This window comes from Nicotiana sylvestris, chromosome 1 (genome assembly GCF_000393655.2).
Source record: "Nicotiana sylvestris chromosome 1, ASM39365v2, whole genome shotgun sequence".
Taxonomy (NCBI): Eukaryota; Viridiplantae; Streptophyta; class Magnoliopsida; order Solanales; family Solanaceae; genus Nicotiana; species Nicotiana sylvestris.
This window is the reverse complement of record NC_091057.1, coordinates 138,375,727-138,392,265: the sequence shown is the minus strand read 5'-3', so window position 1 is coordinate 138,392,265 and position 16,539 is coordinate 138,375,727. Positions and strand designations below refer to the sequence as shown.

The window sequence follows — 16,539 nt, the reverse complement described above, 5'->3', positions numbered from 1 at the left end:
ATAGGATTAGGAACTTTGTCACCTGAGGGGTAATACGGGGACAGGTCTTGAGTTCCCTTAAGGTATCTCAAACTTCTATGGGCATCATTCAAGTAGGATTCCTACGGACTTTCACTTTGGATTCTATTTTGGAGTGGTGATATAGAAGGAACCAAAAATATATTTTTTTTCAAAAGAGAAAAAAAACTTATCTAACTTTAGAATAAGAGAAAGTGATTAGCTTGTCACACAGATGGGAGCTTTTGTGTTTCCAGTTTGGGACTGAAGTTTGATTGGTAGGGAAGATTTGGAAGAATTTGATTTCCCACACTCCGTATTTTGTTGTTTGATAGGTGCCATGAGCTGCATCTCCACTCTTTCTCCAGCTTTAGTGGTAGTAAGTGAAGTACTACGTTCCTCGTGAGAAGTGGAAGATGATGTTGCATTGTCTTTCACCAGTCTCCTTCATCTTACTCATTTTATCAGCCTCCTTATTTGAAGCCTCAGAAATTTCCCAGTGACCAGAGTTGGTTCATCATATTGATCATCATTGTTTCTTCCTTGGCTAAAGAAAGGTGTCTTGTTGAATACCCTATGAGCACTTCCTTCCATTTTATGTGTCCTTTGTTGTAGACTTTGTGGCCTTGCTTTGTGGAGAGTACCCCAGAAGGATTCCTTCATTCGTCTTTTGCATTGAACTTCCCAAGCTGATCCTTCTCGTTGTTGAGAACATGGCATTTTCAGTCAAGAAGGTTCTCAGATGAGTTGTCTTTCAGTCAAAAAGGCATTTTCTTCCATTTGACACCTCATAGTGAGTTTTTGATTCAGGAGGGACATGCTCAAACACTTGTTCACCAAGTAGAAAGCAGTATTTACTGCTTTTGCCCAGAATTTCTTGGCGATTCTATAGTCGATGAGCATTGTACGTGCCACATCTTCCAGTTCCATTCTTTCTTTAAGCAATACCATTTTGTTGTGGAGTCCTTGGTGTAGAGAAATTGTGCGTGACCCCCCTCCTTTTTGCTTTCACTTGAATCTTCTTGACAAGAACCATTAACACCTCGACAGTCTCCTCCTTTGTTTTGTTAACCGTGTCTAGGTGACTCTTGAGTTTGGCAGACCACATAACAGGTCCTTCTGAGTTAATTTATTCGGAGATGAGAAGCTTGCATACACCAATCTTTCATGCCAAGGTTCCGACTTCACCCATCTCATACCACCAGCTTATGGAGATTCATAGTTAACAGAGTGGATGTTCTTGTTTCCTTTGTCTACTGAGACCACTTGGCCAGTTATCAGATTGGTAACTGTATTTTAGGCCATTCACATAGTACACATTCCCACCTGAGTGCCAAAGAACCTTTCCAACTTTACATTCACCGAGAATGTACCCTCTACTTCCTTTTTAAGGATATATTCCCTTCAAGCAGGGCTTTCAGTGAGAGGAAATTCATGATGTTTTCAGTCACGTGCTTTAAGCATCCATAGTCCATAGTCCATCGCAGTCTGCTTCCTCTCACTGCTCCCTGCACATGCAAATCAAGGGTTAGATTTAGGAACCCAAACTAGTTTGGGTCCCTTGTTATGATAGAAAGGATGAATGAGGGCTTTCCTAGTCCATGCAGGCAACATCCGCTTCTTGCGAATGGTATCTGGTCCTTTGTTAGTAGTCACTTTATCAGTAAACACTTTGTTTTTCTGAGTAGACTGAACCCTGGCCTGGCAGTTTTCTTTAAAATGCCCATTGTTCCCATAGTGGGTACATAGCCAGTTATCAGGTACAGTGACATACTTGTTGTGAGGGTTGTAAGGAGTTTTCTCCCTTTGGAACCCCATGCCCTACCTATTTCCACTATGGTTAAGATACATGGCAGTGACAGTATTTGAGGACTAGGTCCACTTCACGGATTTCTCAAGATCAATTCTTACTTTCTCCAATTCAGCTTGAAGTTGCTGATTCTTCTCGAGTTCACTACATAGACTGATTTTCACAACAGTTAATTCCTTTCAAGCATAATGTGTGTCTCACTATTTACTTCCTTCCCTTTTCCAAGACTCACATTCGTATGTTCTCTATTGAGTTTCTCAATGGTTTCCTCTAGATCGATGCATATCACTAAAAGGTCATCCCTCTCTTCCTCAGTAGTTGCAATCCTTCTAATGAGTGTTTCTCATTGCTAAGACCTTCTATTGTTTCTTTTAGATCAACAACTACTACCATCAGGTCATCTCTCTCATTTTCCACACTAGTTATTCTTTCATTCAAGGCTTCCTTTTCTTTTTCCAGATTAGCTATAGTCTCATTTAGGTCCACTACACAGACCACCAGATCATCTCTAGATTGTTCCGTCTCTCCTATTTCTATGGTCAGGATCTCCTTATCATTAATAAGGCTATAATAGGCATCAATTAGGACATTAGCTAACAACCTTAGTTTCTTAGAAGAGTAGGATTTCAGATTTCTCTGAACATCCCTGAAGTTTACCTCATCGTCTTCATCTTCTTCATCATCGTCAGACTGAGCCATCAGTGCGAATAGTGAATCATACTTCGTTGCTTCAGTTTCCACTGCCATCATGGAAATATTTTCTACATCTGGTTCCCTTTCGGATTCACTAGAGGAGTCTCTCCAAGCAGCAAGAGCCTGCTTAACAATATTGTCAGCAGCACTTTTTCGATTGAATCGTTTGTTTGGAACTAGGTTCCTTTTTACTGCTTTGTCAGGATTTTGCTTGTATTGCTCCTGTTTCGTGAGTGTGCAGTCTTTGATGAAATGCCCTGACTTTCCACATTTGTGACAGAGATCGTTGTTCCTTGCTTTACTTGAACTGCCCCACTTTGGTATACCACCATTTCTTCGAACCATCTTTTGAAATCTCTTAGTAAGATAGGTCATGTCACTATCTTCAGCACTTGAGTCACTGTTTTCAGCTTTGAGTACCAGGTTCTTTTCCTTCTTAGGCTCTCTTCTTTCACTGTCTTTATTTTTTTTCATCTCGTATGTCTTAAGATTACCAATTAACTCATCCATGGTCAGGGTTTGTAGATCTTTAGCTTCAGTGATGGCACTTACCTTACTTTCCCAAGAACCAGGTAGAACACTGAGGATTTTCCTTACAAGCTTGTTTTTGGGAATGACATCTCCAAGTGAATGAAGCTCATATATGATGGAGGTGAATCTTGTGTGCATATCTTGTATAGACTCATCATCATTCATCCTAAAGAGCTCATAGTTCGTGGTGAGCATGTCAATCTTGGACTGTTTGACCTGAGTAGTTCATTCGTGTGTTGTTTGTAACGCTTCCCATATTTCTTTGGCAGCGTCACAAGCTGAGACTCTGTTGTACTCATCAGGTCCTATGTCACACATCAAGATTTTCTTGGCACGATAGTTCTTTTCTATAGCTTTTCTCTCAATGTCGATGTACTCTTTTCTGCCTTTCGGCACCATTGGTCATGTTTCTTCAAGCTTCTTCATGGGGACATATGGACAATCACAAATGATGTCCCACAGTTCTGAGTCTTCTGCCATCATAAAATCATTCATGCGGGTCTTTCACCAGCCATAGTACTGACCATTGAATCTGGGAGGTCTGTAGGTTGATTGTCCTTCCTCAAAGTTGGGTGGAGCAGCCATTGAGATCCTTTCTAGGTGTTAACCTTTTAGAAAGAACCTGCTCTGATCCTCATCTGTTAGTTTGTATGAGTCCACCCAACTATAGAGTACCTAGTCCTATATGAGATAATACTGAGAATACTGTAAAGACTGAAAGTAAAGAAGACAATGGATTTTTACATGGAAAAATCCCACACAAGGGGATCAAAAAACCACGACCTACTCTTGTAGGCTTTTAACTTCACTAACTTGCAATATCCCTATTACAAGCCACTTTGCAATAACCCTATTACAAAGACTTCAACTAACTTGTGATGATCTCACCATAAGCCACTTTATAACTCTCCTAGTTACAAAGGCTTTAAACTTATGACTATTCCTAGTCACAACATAAACTCGGAAGTTTATAGATTTTTGGTTTTTTTCCTAAGACAAAGCTTCTAAGAAAGCAAACTAGGAAATACAATGAAGAACAAATGACAAGATTACAACTCAACCACGGATGTACATAAACTCAATAAGAAACTGATCCTTAGTGGAGTTGTCTTTTTTTTCTTGACACACCAGTGACTTCAATGCAAGATGAACACTGTTATGCTTGAGAGAATATCACTAAATGCACAAAGATGTTGTGCCTTGCACTAGGTTGTTATATCACAAAAAACATCACAATAGATAGTGATGTCAATTCTTGGTACGCGCTTCTTCCCAATGAGAAGTGAGTGATGTACTGTCTGCACAACCACTTCTGTGCAGTTGCGTTCCAGTTGGATAGTCGACTTGTACTTCTGTCAGAGAACACTGACGGACCAGGTCCTAGTTGTGTTCCTCTTCTGTAATAGTTACGAGATGGTCACTTTCTGCTGTTACATTCTAGATGTACAGTTAACCTGTAATTCTGTCAGAGAACCCTAAGGGATCAGGTCTCTGTTGTGTTCCTCTTTATAATGATTGCGGACAGTCACTGACTTGTACTTGCGTCGGAGAACCCTAAGGGACCAGGTCACCAGGTCCCTGTTGTGTTCCTCCCTGTGGTCATTCATTCATTTGCTGATTTTCAGACTTCGTCCAAGTTACATGAAATGTATACCCTATGGGCCAGGTTCTCTATCTAGTTTTTCAAAACAAGTTTGTTAGATCATCAAAACAAAAGAAGCATAAGGCCAAGACATTGAAAACCCATTATCATCGTTGAAAGATAAAGTTCCTGCTGGTATGTAATCCCGGATTCATTTTCCCTTGTGATTGATACTTTGGTGTGCTTTAATATCAGACCTTGGGGAACATCGACCCCTCCGGTGATCATATGAATGAAGTGTTGAGGTTCGTCTTGCTCGTTTTGTTTATTAGAATCCTTGTTTCTGAAATGATTCTTGGCCCGGTTGCTCAGAAATTCCCGAAGATACCCGTTGTTGAATAACCGGCTACCTTTTCTCTTGATTGTCGATAATCCTCCGTTCTGTGGCCATGAGTGCCATGATATTTGCATATTTGGTTGGGATCCCTTTGGGCTAGATTGGTTTGTAAAGGCTGAGGCCATTTGGTATCTTTGATGCGTCCGATAGCCGATACAACAGCAGCCTCATAAACATTAAAATTGTACTCTGATAATCGTGGTGCCTCTTTAGGTCTGATTGGTCTGTCGAAGCCATTCTTGCTCATGATCCCTTGAGAGTTATGGCCTCGATCACTTCTCCTTTCATTTCATGTAGAATTTTGCCTGGACCCGCTGCTCATACGATCTCCATTATACGGCTGATATCGATCTCTATTCAACCTCGGTTCTCGGTCAATATCCCTCTTGATTCTATCAACGGGTCTGATAGGATAAATGGACCCGGAAGAAGCCCTAAGTTGATTGACTTCGACCCTGAGCTTTGATTGATACCGATTAGGCACATCGACCCAAGTAATAGCCATACATTCTATCAAATTCTGCTTCAACTATTGTGAAGCCACTAAGTTTCGAACATTGAGTCCTTGGGTGAAAGATTGAATAGCCCAATCATCAGCGACCAGTGGCAAGTCCATCCGTTCCATTTGGAATCGAGACACAAATTCTCTAAGCATTTCGTTGTCCTTCTGCCTTACCTTGAAAAGGTCCAACTTCCTGGTTTCAACCTTGATGGCCCCGGTGTGTGCCTTTACGAAAAAATCTGCAAGCATAGCAAATGAGTCAATAGAATTAGGTGGTAAACTACGGTACCGTATCATAGCTCCCTTTGACAAGGTCTCTCCAAATTTCTTTAGAAAAACAAATTCGATCTCGTCATCCTCTAGATCATTTCCTTTGATAACACATCTGTAATAGGTGATGTGCTTGTTCGGATCGGTCATTCCATTGTAATTAGGAATCTCGAGCATGCAGAACTTTTTGGGGATCGGCTTAGGAGCTGCGCTCGTGGGAAAAGGTTTTTGCACAAAATTTTTGGAGTCTAAACCCTTCAATATTGGTGGTACCCTGGGATTTGATCGACCTTGGAGTTGTATGTTTCTACCTTTTTGTCATTTGCCTCGATCTTCTTTTCCCCCGACTCAATTCATTTTATTAGTTCTTCGACAATCTTCATGATTGTAGCATTGGTCTCCGATTCTTTCTCGTTTGATTTCCTTGAAACTGATTCGACCCTGTGTACAACTTTCTGGGACGGCTTGAGCTTGACCCTACTCGGTGGATGATTCTGGTTTTGGAGTTGGGCTATCGCTGCCTGCTGAGCCTGCAACATTTCAAAGATCACCCGCATGCTGATCCCGCCATCTTCGCTGCCATGTGTGCTTTAAGCGGCTGATCGAACATCCCCACAGATGCTGCCTTCGGAATCGACAGCCAAATTTGCGTTGATGGCTACATCTGAGCCGACGTCGATTGGATCTACAGTCGAAACTACATCGAGGCCAACGGGAGGCACATCGTTCCCTGGTGCTAGGTTATCATTTTTGTCGTGGTGGCCGAAATCATTGTCAACGTGTAGAGACGCTGGTTGAGAGTTCGACATTTTGGTCCTGGAATCAAAGATACTTCAAAGAACAATTGTAAAATAGTGTGTTATGAAAGTTTGTACCATGTAATCACTATTATCCTTAGCCCCACGGTGGGCGCCAAACTGTTTACCCTTAAAATTGGATAACAATTGAATTTGTACGCGGTTTTAAGGATACGTGATATAACTTGATACAAATTAAGAAGACAGATTAATATTGAAATTAACGATAAGAAAATAAATGCAAACCACAAAATTGAACCTTAGCCTCTGAGTTTGATTACCCACGAGCCAAGAAATGTCTCAACTAATGTTAGAACTGAACAATAAGATGATAAAAAACAGAAATGATCAGTATATTGCCTTCTTTGTGCATGTTACAATGTGTGTTACAAATGATCAGAACCCCTATTTATATTGTAGGGGTGTTCTACTCTTGGTATAATTTTATACAAGGTAAAAAATCTCATGATTTGCTAATTAATCGGCTTCTTCTTGATACGCCCCGAGATTTCCACCGTGATCCTCGACCGATTGCGGATATTTCGACTTTTCATTATTTGGCTCGGTAAGTTTCTCTCGATCTTGCTTGGTCTCTGGGTCACGAGCTCGACGATCTAATTTTGCGCTTTAGTTCGATGTAACCCGACCTCGAGCCTTGACCTGCCATGTTTCAGCTTCGATTGGTCAAACAATGGACGAACCCGATTTCGACCGTATACACCTGAGCCTGGAACTTCTGAGTAGTTCTGAGTATGATCTGCCACAAAGCATACATCTGATGAAGTCTTCCTTGGCAAAAGAACTCCTGAATGGACCACAGATGAATATCCGTTACAAGCATTTGAAAGATTGGGAAGAAGCTAGAAGAAATTGAGAAAAAGTAAGAAAATGAACAGTGATTCGATCTTGAAGAACAATATTCCCTACACTTTGCTTTGTCCTAACAGTGAGCTTGGACTTACTGGACGGGGAATTCCCAACAGTTTTTCAATATAATTCTTATCGGCCAGAGGGCCACATATAGGTTCTATGTAATTGAATCCATTGATTTATTGGCAAAACATATCTCTTTTATTAGCAATAGCATTAACAAAAGCTGAAATATAAATGCCGCTAAAGGTAATTATTTTTAACGGCAATAAAATAGGTTTTACCAATATTTGGCATAAATGCCGCTAGAGGCTTTAGGGACTTTGGATCCAATGGCATTTAATTAATTGCCGGCAAATATATTTTTGCAGTAATAAATATTGCCGCTAAAAGGAAAATTTATTGCTGCTAAAAGTCTCTTTTGGTGTAGTGAATATTATAATTTTTGTATGCACTTAAGATGTTCTTGTCTCAAGTTTGAATTGTCCAAAAACGAAACTTGTTCTTCAAATTTCAACAATGCAACACATCAAATCTGCTCCAAATTAGCTCAAATTTGATACATAGGTTCCAAATATCACATATAACAAATCACATTCATCAATTATTATTGAAACAATAATAAATATAACAAAACCATTTTGAAACTAAGAAGAAGAAGAAAAGAAACCTTAAGTAGTAGCAAAGAAAGGAGAGTTTCCGCAGCTCACTACCTTAAGACATCATAAATCACCTTAAAACCTGCTCACAAATGTTGTGTAAATATGCGGCCGCCTCTATCTTCACAACAACTAAGAAGAAACAGCTTGTCTACTTTGGGTACTAATAAACTTTTAATAAAATTAAGTACAAGTTAATTAAATAGAGGTGATCAAATAGGACATGTAGAATTTTTACCACAAGTAATGCAAGTCGGATGAGTCTTGAGTTATCGGTCCCGAGAGGTGGTTATATAGCACAAGTTACGCAACATGGAGAAAAAGAACCAGACTCCACACGAACAAACAAACTAGGTACGTAGCAGTAGACGCAACCTGTATCCTCTATGTCCATGCCAAAAGGAATTTTAATATGACGTTCTACTTTCATAAAGGACCATATAAAATGCAACAGAATCCTTAGTCTGACGTTTCTTATCACATGTTCAATGTGTCCCCCTAAACTACCTTCCAATTTTAACCAAACAAGAACCACACATATATACACACAAAAAACATAACAGCAAGAAGCCCCATGCACGTATTTATCAATGGCTGAACCATCTTTATCACAACGGTTGCCACCTCCACCTGTGCCGACGTCTTTGCCATCCCCACCACAACAACCGCCTCCAGCGGCTAGGCCAAATGTCGTCGGCGAAACGGCTCATCCAATACACAAAACCTTAGACACTGCAGCCAACATAGCAAACCTTCTACCCACCGGAACAGTCCTAGCATTTCGTATGCTAATTCCTTCATTTTCCAATAAGGGCGTCTGCCAATTCTCCAACAAGTTGTTGACTGCAACCGTCATCGGGTTCTGCTCCGCCGCATGTTTCTTCTCTTCTTTCACCGACAGCTGCGTCCTTAGCTCCGACGGGAAGTCGTCGTTTTACGGTATAGCCACCACCAGAGGGATACACTTATTTAACTGCGATAATGATCCCGAGAAATTGGAAGGAATAAACATGAGGAAATACAAGCTCAAGTGCCTAGATTTCGTACACGCATTTGTTTCTCTATTGGTGTTCTTGGTCTTTGCATTTTGTGATTCTGACGTGCAAACTTGTTTCTTTAGGCCAGGATCCAACGTAAATGCCTTGGTAATGAACCTGCCCTTAGCAGCTGGGTTTTTTGCCAGTTTCATCTTCTTGATCTTCCCTACTACGCGTAGAGGAATAGGATATGCTGGCTTGCCGGCCTAAACACACTTATGCTTTGGTTAATTAATTGATCACCACTTTTTCCTGGTGGAAATATGAAAGATTTAATGCGTATACAATAACTTTGTGTTTTTTTTATACATAATAGTAGTAGGGTTTAACTTTATATAACGGGGTAGTTATCAGTTTATCTAGTTTTATTGGAAAAATTATGCGACACGTCAAACATATACATTATATTTATCGTTTGCTATACTCTCAAAAAATTTATCATTCGTAGCTATATTTGAATTTTATAGCGAATCCATTAAACAAGATGACAGGTTTTCAATGTCTTTGACTTATGTTTTGATGATTTAACAAACTTTGTCAAGAACTAGATAGGGAACCTGACACACTTGGGCTACACTGCAAGTTAATGGATTCCAGCTCAATGTGAATTGATATAGCTTCAGGGGATAGAGAACCAAACAAGGACCTGATACTCTTGTTGTTCCCTCATAGCAGTACGAAGTCAATGGGACACAGCTGGAAGCGACGTGACTGCCTACACTGTTTCTGCCTGCACTGCTGTATTGGGAAAAAACTGAGTTTATATTAAAGATGATGTGGCATGACACGTGGTTTAGTTAAATGGTCAAAGCGCAACAATTGACTAAGAGGCACGGATGGAGACAGCCACGGGAAGAAGAATTTAAATAGGCACGAGACGAAGTATAGATACGAGTCTCGTACCAATTTAAATTATTTACGGCTAACGGATTAGAAGACATTAAAGACAAAGATCTGATGACAGAAAGGAGTCCAAATTCATTATTAAATACTTGATACGTTAGAAAATTGGTATTTAATAGGAATGATTGTATAACGGCTTATTTAATGTCATTTATTACTCATAATTATATCATTAAAGCTGAGGCTTCATTCCTTTACCTAGAATTATCTATAAAAGGAAGAAGTATCATCATTTGTAAGGACACGGAATACTATTGAGAATTCATTGAAATACAAAACTATTTGTTGTTTTACCATCATTCTCAAAAGTATTTTATTTTTGTCTCTTGATTATCAGTAACCCAAATTTCTTTTTAGCTTTGACCAAAGACTCAGATTTTTGGTTAAACAACTGCACTGTTTCCAGTGCCCACTTATTCCTTGACCAACTGAAGTGCTTACATCATTTCAAGTGATGTCATCAAGGTGTATCAACAATGAGTTTATATCAAAAGATCACTTGAACATTTCGGTTCCTCATTCAAGCCTTTTGCAAAATAGAGAAATTAATTCTCACGAGCTTGAAGAACAAAGTTAAATGCTACTACGGACCAGTTCCTAAAGTTAGTATTTTGTTGTCCCTAGTTGAGTTGTAAATTTGTGATTGTTCTTATTGTATCTCCTAAACTGCTTATCCAGAAGTGTTGATTAGGAACCCTCTTGTAAAATCCGTAAACTCTCTGAGTTTATGTTGTGATTAGGTTTAGTCATAAGTTAAAGTCTTTGTAACTAGAGAGTGACAAAGTGGCTTGTGATGAGAGTATCACAAGTTAGTTAAAGTCTTTGTAACTAGAGAGTGACAAAGTGACTTGTGTTGAGAGCATCACGAGTTAGTTGAGTTGAATTCTTTGTAATGGAGTCATTACAAAGTGGCTTGTAATAGGTGTTTACAAGTTAGTGAAGTTGAAAGCCTACAATTGTAGGTCGTAGTTTTTTGTCCCCTTGAGTTGGTATTTTCCCACGTAAAAAGCCTGTGTCTCATTTACTTATAGCTTTATTAGCATTCTCAGCATAACCTCATAGAGGACCAGGTACTCTACTGTTTGGTGGACTCATACAAACTAACAATTGTTATCAGAGCGGGTCCCTCCTATCAAGCTAACACCTAGGAAGGATCCTTATGGCTGCTTCATAAAATTTTGAAGAAGGTAAATCTATATACCGACCACCCAGGTTCAATGGACAATACTATGGGTGGTGAATAATAAGAATGCATAATTTTATCATGGCTGAGGATTCTGAGTTATGGGATGTCATATGTGATGATCCTTATGTTCCAATAAAGGTACTGGAAGAACTTCCATTTCCAATGTCAAAAACCAGTAAAGAATATACTGACGCAGACAGGAAAGCTGTGGAGAAGAATTTTCGTGCCAAGAAGATTCTGATATATGGAATAGGACCTGAAGAATATAATAGAAGTTCCGTTTGCGACACTGCTAAGGAGATATGGGAAGCTTTGCAAATATCTCACGAGGGAACCACCTAAGTAAAACAGTCTAAGATCGATATGTTCACTACCGAATATGAACTCTTCAGGATGAAGGACGATGAATCTATTCAAGATATGCACATAAGATTCACTTTCATCATAAATGAGTTACACTTACTTGGTGAAACCATTCCTAGAAATAAGCTAGTGAGGAAAATCCTTAGTGCTCTGTCTAGCCCTTGGGAAAGCAAGGTGAATGCTATTACTGAATCAAAGGACTTGCAGGAGCTGACCATAGAAGAGCTGATTGGAAATCTGAAGACCTACGAGATGAAGAGGAAGATAGACAGTGAAAGAAGAGAACCAAATAAAGAAAAGAACCTGGTACTCAAAGCTGATAGCAATGACTCAAGTGAGGAAGACAGTGACATGGCTTACTTAACCAAAAGATTTCAGAAGATGGTCAGAAGAAATGGAGAAATGCTAAAAAGGGGCAGCTCCAGCAAACCAAAAAACTATGATCTTTGTCATAAGTGTGGAAAGTCTGGACACTTCATCAAAGATTGTCCTCTCTTGAAGCAAGAATTCTCCAAGAACAACACTGAAAAGGTAGCTAAGAGGAACCCGGTTCCTTTTAAGGACTTCAAAAGAAAAAGATCTGTTGACAATGTGGTGAAACAGGTTCTTGCAGCATGGGGAGATTCCTCTCGCAAGTTTGAAGATGAAACTGATGCTGGTGATAGTTCCATGATGGCAGTTGAAGGCGAGGAAAGTGAATATGACTCAAGTTTTGCTTTAATGTCCCAATCAGTTGATGATGAAGACGATGACAACAAGGAGGTAAATTTCAGGGATGTTCACAGAAATCTGAAATCCTACTCTCCTAAGAAACTCATGTCTTTAGCTAGTGTATTGATTGATGCCTATCATAGTCTTGTGGAGGACAGGGATTCCTTGACCTTAGAACTAGGAGAAGATGAACAAACTAGAGATGACTTAGTGGTTGTAGTTATTGGCCATAAGGAAACCATTGAAAACTTCAAAGAAGAAAGAAATGATCTTTTGGCAGTAATTGCAGACCTAAGGGAAACAATAAAAGACTAGGGACTAAGTCAAAACCTGGTAATTCTGGAAAAGGAAAAGAGATAGCAGTGAGGAACATTAGGCTTGAAAATGAGTTGAAAGTTGTGAGAACTAGTATGTGTGTTGAAACTAAGAAAAACAAGCACCTCCAAACTAATCTGGAAAGAGTAAAAAATGATCTTGAAAAGTTCCTAAAGTGGACCTGGTCCTCAGAAGCTATCACTGTCATGTACACTAATAACGGTAGAAACAGGCATGGAATAGGGTTCCAAAGGGAGAAAACTCCTTACAACCCTCACAGTAAGTACGTCACTGGTTCTGATAACTGGTTTTGTACCCACTATGGGAACAATGGGCACTTCAAAGAGAATTGCCAGGACAGAGTTCAATCTGTTCAGAAAAATAAAGTGTTTGCTGAAAAAGTGACTACAAAAGAGGGACCAGATTCCATTCACAAAAGGCGCACATTACCTGCATGGACTAAGAGAGCTCTTATTCATCCTCTTGCCTACTACAAGGGACCCAAACTTGCTTGGGTTCCTAAAACTAACTCTTGATCATTTTGTGCAGGGAACAGTGAAAGGAAGCGATCAACAATGATTCATAGATAGTGGGTGTTCAAAGCACATGACTGGGAACACCATGGACTTTCTTTCACTAAAATCCATGCAATGAGGGAGTGTATCCTTTGGCAATGGGAAAAAGGGGTACATTCTCGGAGTTGGAAAAATCGGGATGTCACTAACTCATTCTATTGAAAATGTGTACTGTCAATGGCCTTAAGTACAGTCTCTTGAGTGTCTCTCAGATTTGTGATACAGGAAACAAGGTGGAATTCTTGTCCAAGATATGTACAGTTACTGATTCGGTAACTAGTAAAGTGGTACTTGTGGCCAAGAGATACAAGAACATCTATGTTGCTAATTTCGAGTCCTTGCAAAGTGGTGATCTGAGTTGTCTGAAAGTTGTTGATGATGATGCTGAACTGTGGCACAGAGGACTGGGGCACGCAAGCTTTTCTCTTCTAAACAAACTAATTCAGAAGGACCTGGTCCACGGTCTGCCCATGTCAAAGTTCAAGGTGCAAAATATTTGTGATGCCTATGCTAGAGGAAAACATACGAAGTCCTCTTTTAAGTGTAAAAGGGATGTGAGCACCTCAAAGCCACTAGAACTTTTGCATATGGACCTATGTGGTCCTATGAGAGTGCAAAGCAGAGGAGGAAAAAGATTCATTTTTGTGATAGTGGATGACTACTCCAGATTCACATGGACTCTGTTTCTTAGAACTAAAGATGAAACCTTTGAGGTGTTTGTAGCCTTTGTGAAGAAAATCCAGGTGAAGATGGAGTCTGGAGTTGCATGCATTAGGTCAGATCATAGAACAAAATTTGACAATGCTAAACTTGATGAATTTTGCAATGAAAATGGCATCACCCATAACTTCTCAGCTCCCAGAAATCCCCAACAAAATGGAGTGGTGGAAAGGAAGAACAGAACTCTGGAAGAGATGGCAAGAACAATGATAATCGACAGTGGAATTGCAAAGAACTTTTGGGCTGAAACGGTCAACACTGCCTGCTACTTGGTGAATAGGTGCATGATCAGATCCCTCATGAATAAAATCCAATATGAGTTTCTGAATGGAAGGAAACCCAAGCTGACTCACCTAAGAACATTTGGGTGCAAATGCTATGTTATCAATAATGGAAAGGATCATCCAAGAGTGATGAAGGAATATTTCTGGGCTACTCTTCTCAAAGCAAATCATACAAGATATATAATAAGCAGACTCAATGTGTTGAGGAAAGTATTCATGTTATTTTTGATGAGTCTTATCCATCCTGTGAGAAGAGTGCTGAAGAAGATTAAGATGAAGAACCCTTACTAGTCCCTGGTGAAGTCATTGACATGACAAATGGAAAGGCAGATATGATGAGCCAAGTAAAAGAGCTGAGTGAAGACAATACTGTCTCATCTTCAATGGAACCAAGTACTTCAATTACAACCACTGAAGCTGAAAAAAGAGTGGTTGATGTAGTTTAGGGTAATCCACTAGCACCTGAGAGAAGAACATAGGAAACCAGTCAAATGTACCCACATTCTCTCTAAATGAACCTCAGACGTCTAACTGGAGACACAAAAGTTCTCATCCTCTTGACAACATAATTATCCCTCTAGATTCTGGAGTACAAACCAGGTCAAAAGCCAGAAATTCACTTGCTTTCTCAGCCTTTCTCTCCCAAATAGAACCCAAGAATAGCAAGGAAGCCTTGAAAGATGCAGACTGGATTACAGCCATGCAAGACGAGTTACATCAGTTTGAAAGGAACAATGTCTAGCACCTGGTACCCAGACCCTCATATCGAACCATTATAGGAACCAGGTGGGTATTCAGGAATAAGCTTGATGAACATGGAAATACCACAAGAAACAAGGTCAGGCTAGTGGTTCAAGGCTACAATCAGGAGGAAGGTATTGACTATGATGAAATGGTTGCTCCGGTCTCTCGTATGGAAGCTATTAGAATTCTAATCGCTTTTGCATCTCATATGGAATTCACCTTGTTCCAAATAGATATCAAAAATGCATTTCTACTTCTTAAGGAAGAAGTCTATGTGAAGCAACCTCCAGGGTTTGAATGTCATGAACACCTTGAATATGTGTTTAAACTGGACAAAGCATTGTATGGGCTTAAACAGGCTCCTCGAGCTTGGTATGAAAGGCTGTCAAAGCTCCTCTTGGAAAATGGCTTTAAAAGAAGGAAAATTAACAACACCCTGTTCCTAAAGAAATGGGGAAGGTACATGTTCATTGTTCAGGTCTATGTTGATGATATCATTTTTGGGGCAACAGTTGATTCTCTGTGTGAAAAATTTGCAAAAATCATGGGAAGTGAATTTGAAATGAGTATGATGGGGGAACAGAACTTATTCTTGGGTCTTCAAGTAAAACAGTCCACAAAGGGTACATTCATTTGTCAGCAAAAATACACTAGGGAGCTCTTGAAGAGGTTTGACATGGAAGTATCAAAGGTGATAGACACTCCCATTGCTACGGCCACTCGACTGGACATGGATAAAACCGGGCCTCCTGTAAATCAAACCATGTATAGAGGCATTATTGGGTCTCTTCTCTATCTTACTGCCAGTAGACCTGATATTGTCATCAGTGTGGGGCTATGTGCAAGGTTTCAATTAAATCCCAAGGAATCTCATTTGAAGGCAGCCAAAAGAATCCTAAGATATCTTAAAGGAACATAGGACCTGGTTCTTTATTATCCCTCAAGTGACAGTTTTAATCTCATTGGATATGTTGATGCAGACTATGCAGGTTATCTTGTAGATAAGAAAAGCACTTCTGGAATGGCTTACTTCCTAGGTTCATGTCTCATCTCTTGGGGCACAAGGAAGCAAAACTCAGTGGCTCTTTCAACAGCTGAAGTAGAATATGTAGCCTCAGCATCCTGTTGTGCTCAACTTTTATGGATTAAGCAGCAACTAGAGGACTTTGGGATACTCACTAAGAGTGTGCCCCTTCTATGTGATAACACCAGTACACTAAACATGGCCAAGAATCCAGTTCAACACAAAAGGACCAAGCATATTGATGTAAGGCATCACTTTCTGAGGGACAATGTGGAGAAAGGGTTGATATGTATGAAGTTCTATAGCACAGAAGACCAAATTGCAGACATCTTCACCAAGGCATTAAGTAGGGAATATTTTGAAAGAAACAGAGTGAAGTTGGGGCTTTTAAATCCCAATTGAGAACCTGATTCCTCATTATTTGGCTATGAAAATCACCTTCAGGAAAAACTGGCTAAAAGTGTTTTATGTCCATGCCTAACTCACTTCAATACCGTTGCAGGTAAACACGCATGATGAGTATAGAAGTTGTAGATGTAGTTCATGAATGATAAAAGAGGATTGATACT

General features: G+C 39.8%; 1 protein-coding gene across 1 annotated transcript; it reads left to right on the top strand.

Annotated features, from left to right (window-relative positions):
- Positions 1 to 8,698: 8,698 nt before the first annotated feature.
- On the top strand, positions 8,699 to 9,355 carry LOC104238213 (protein DMP10-like). The gene has a single exon (XM_009792509.2). The coding sequence runs from the start codon at positions 8,699 to 8,701 to the stop codon at positions 9,353 to 9,355; it is 657 nt and encodes a 218-aa protein (XP_009790811.2).
- Positions 9,356 to 16,539: the final 7,184 nt, after the last annotated feature.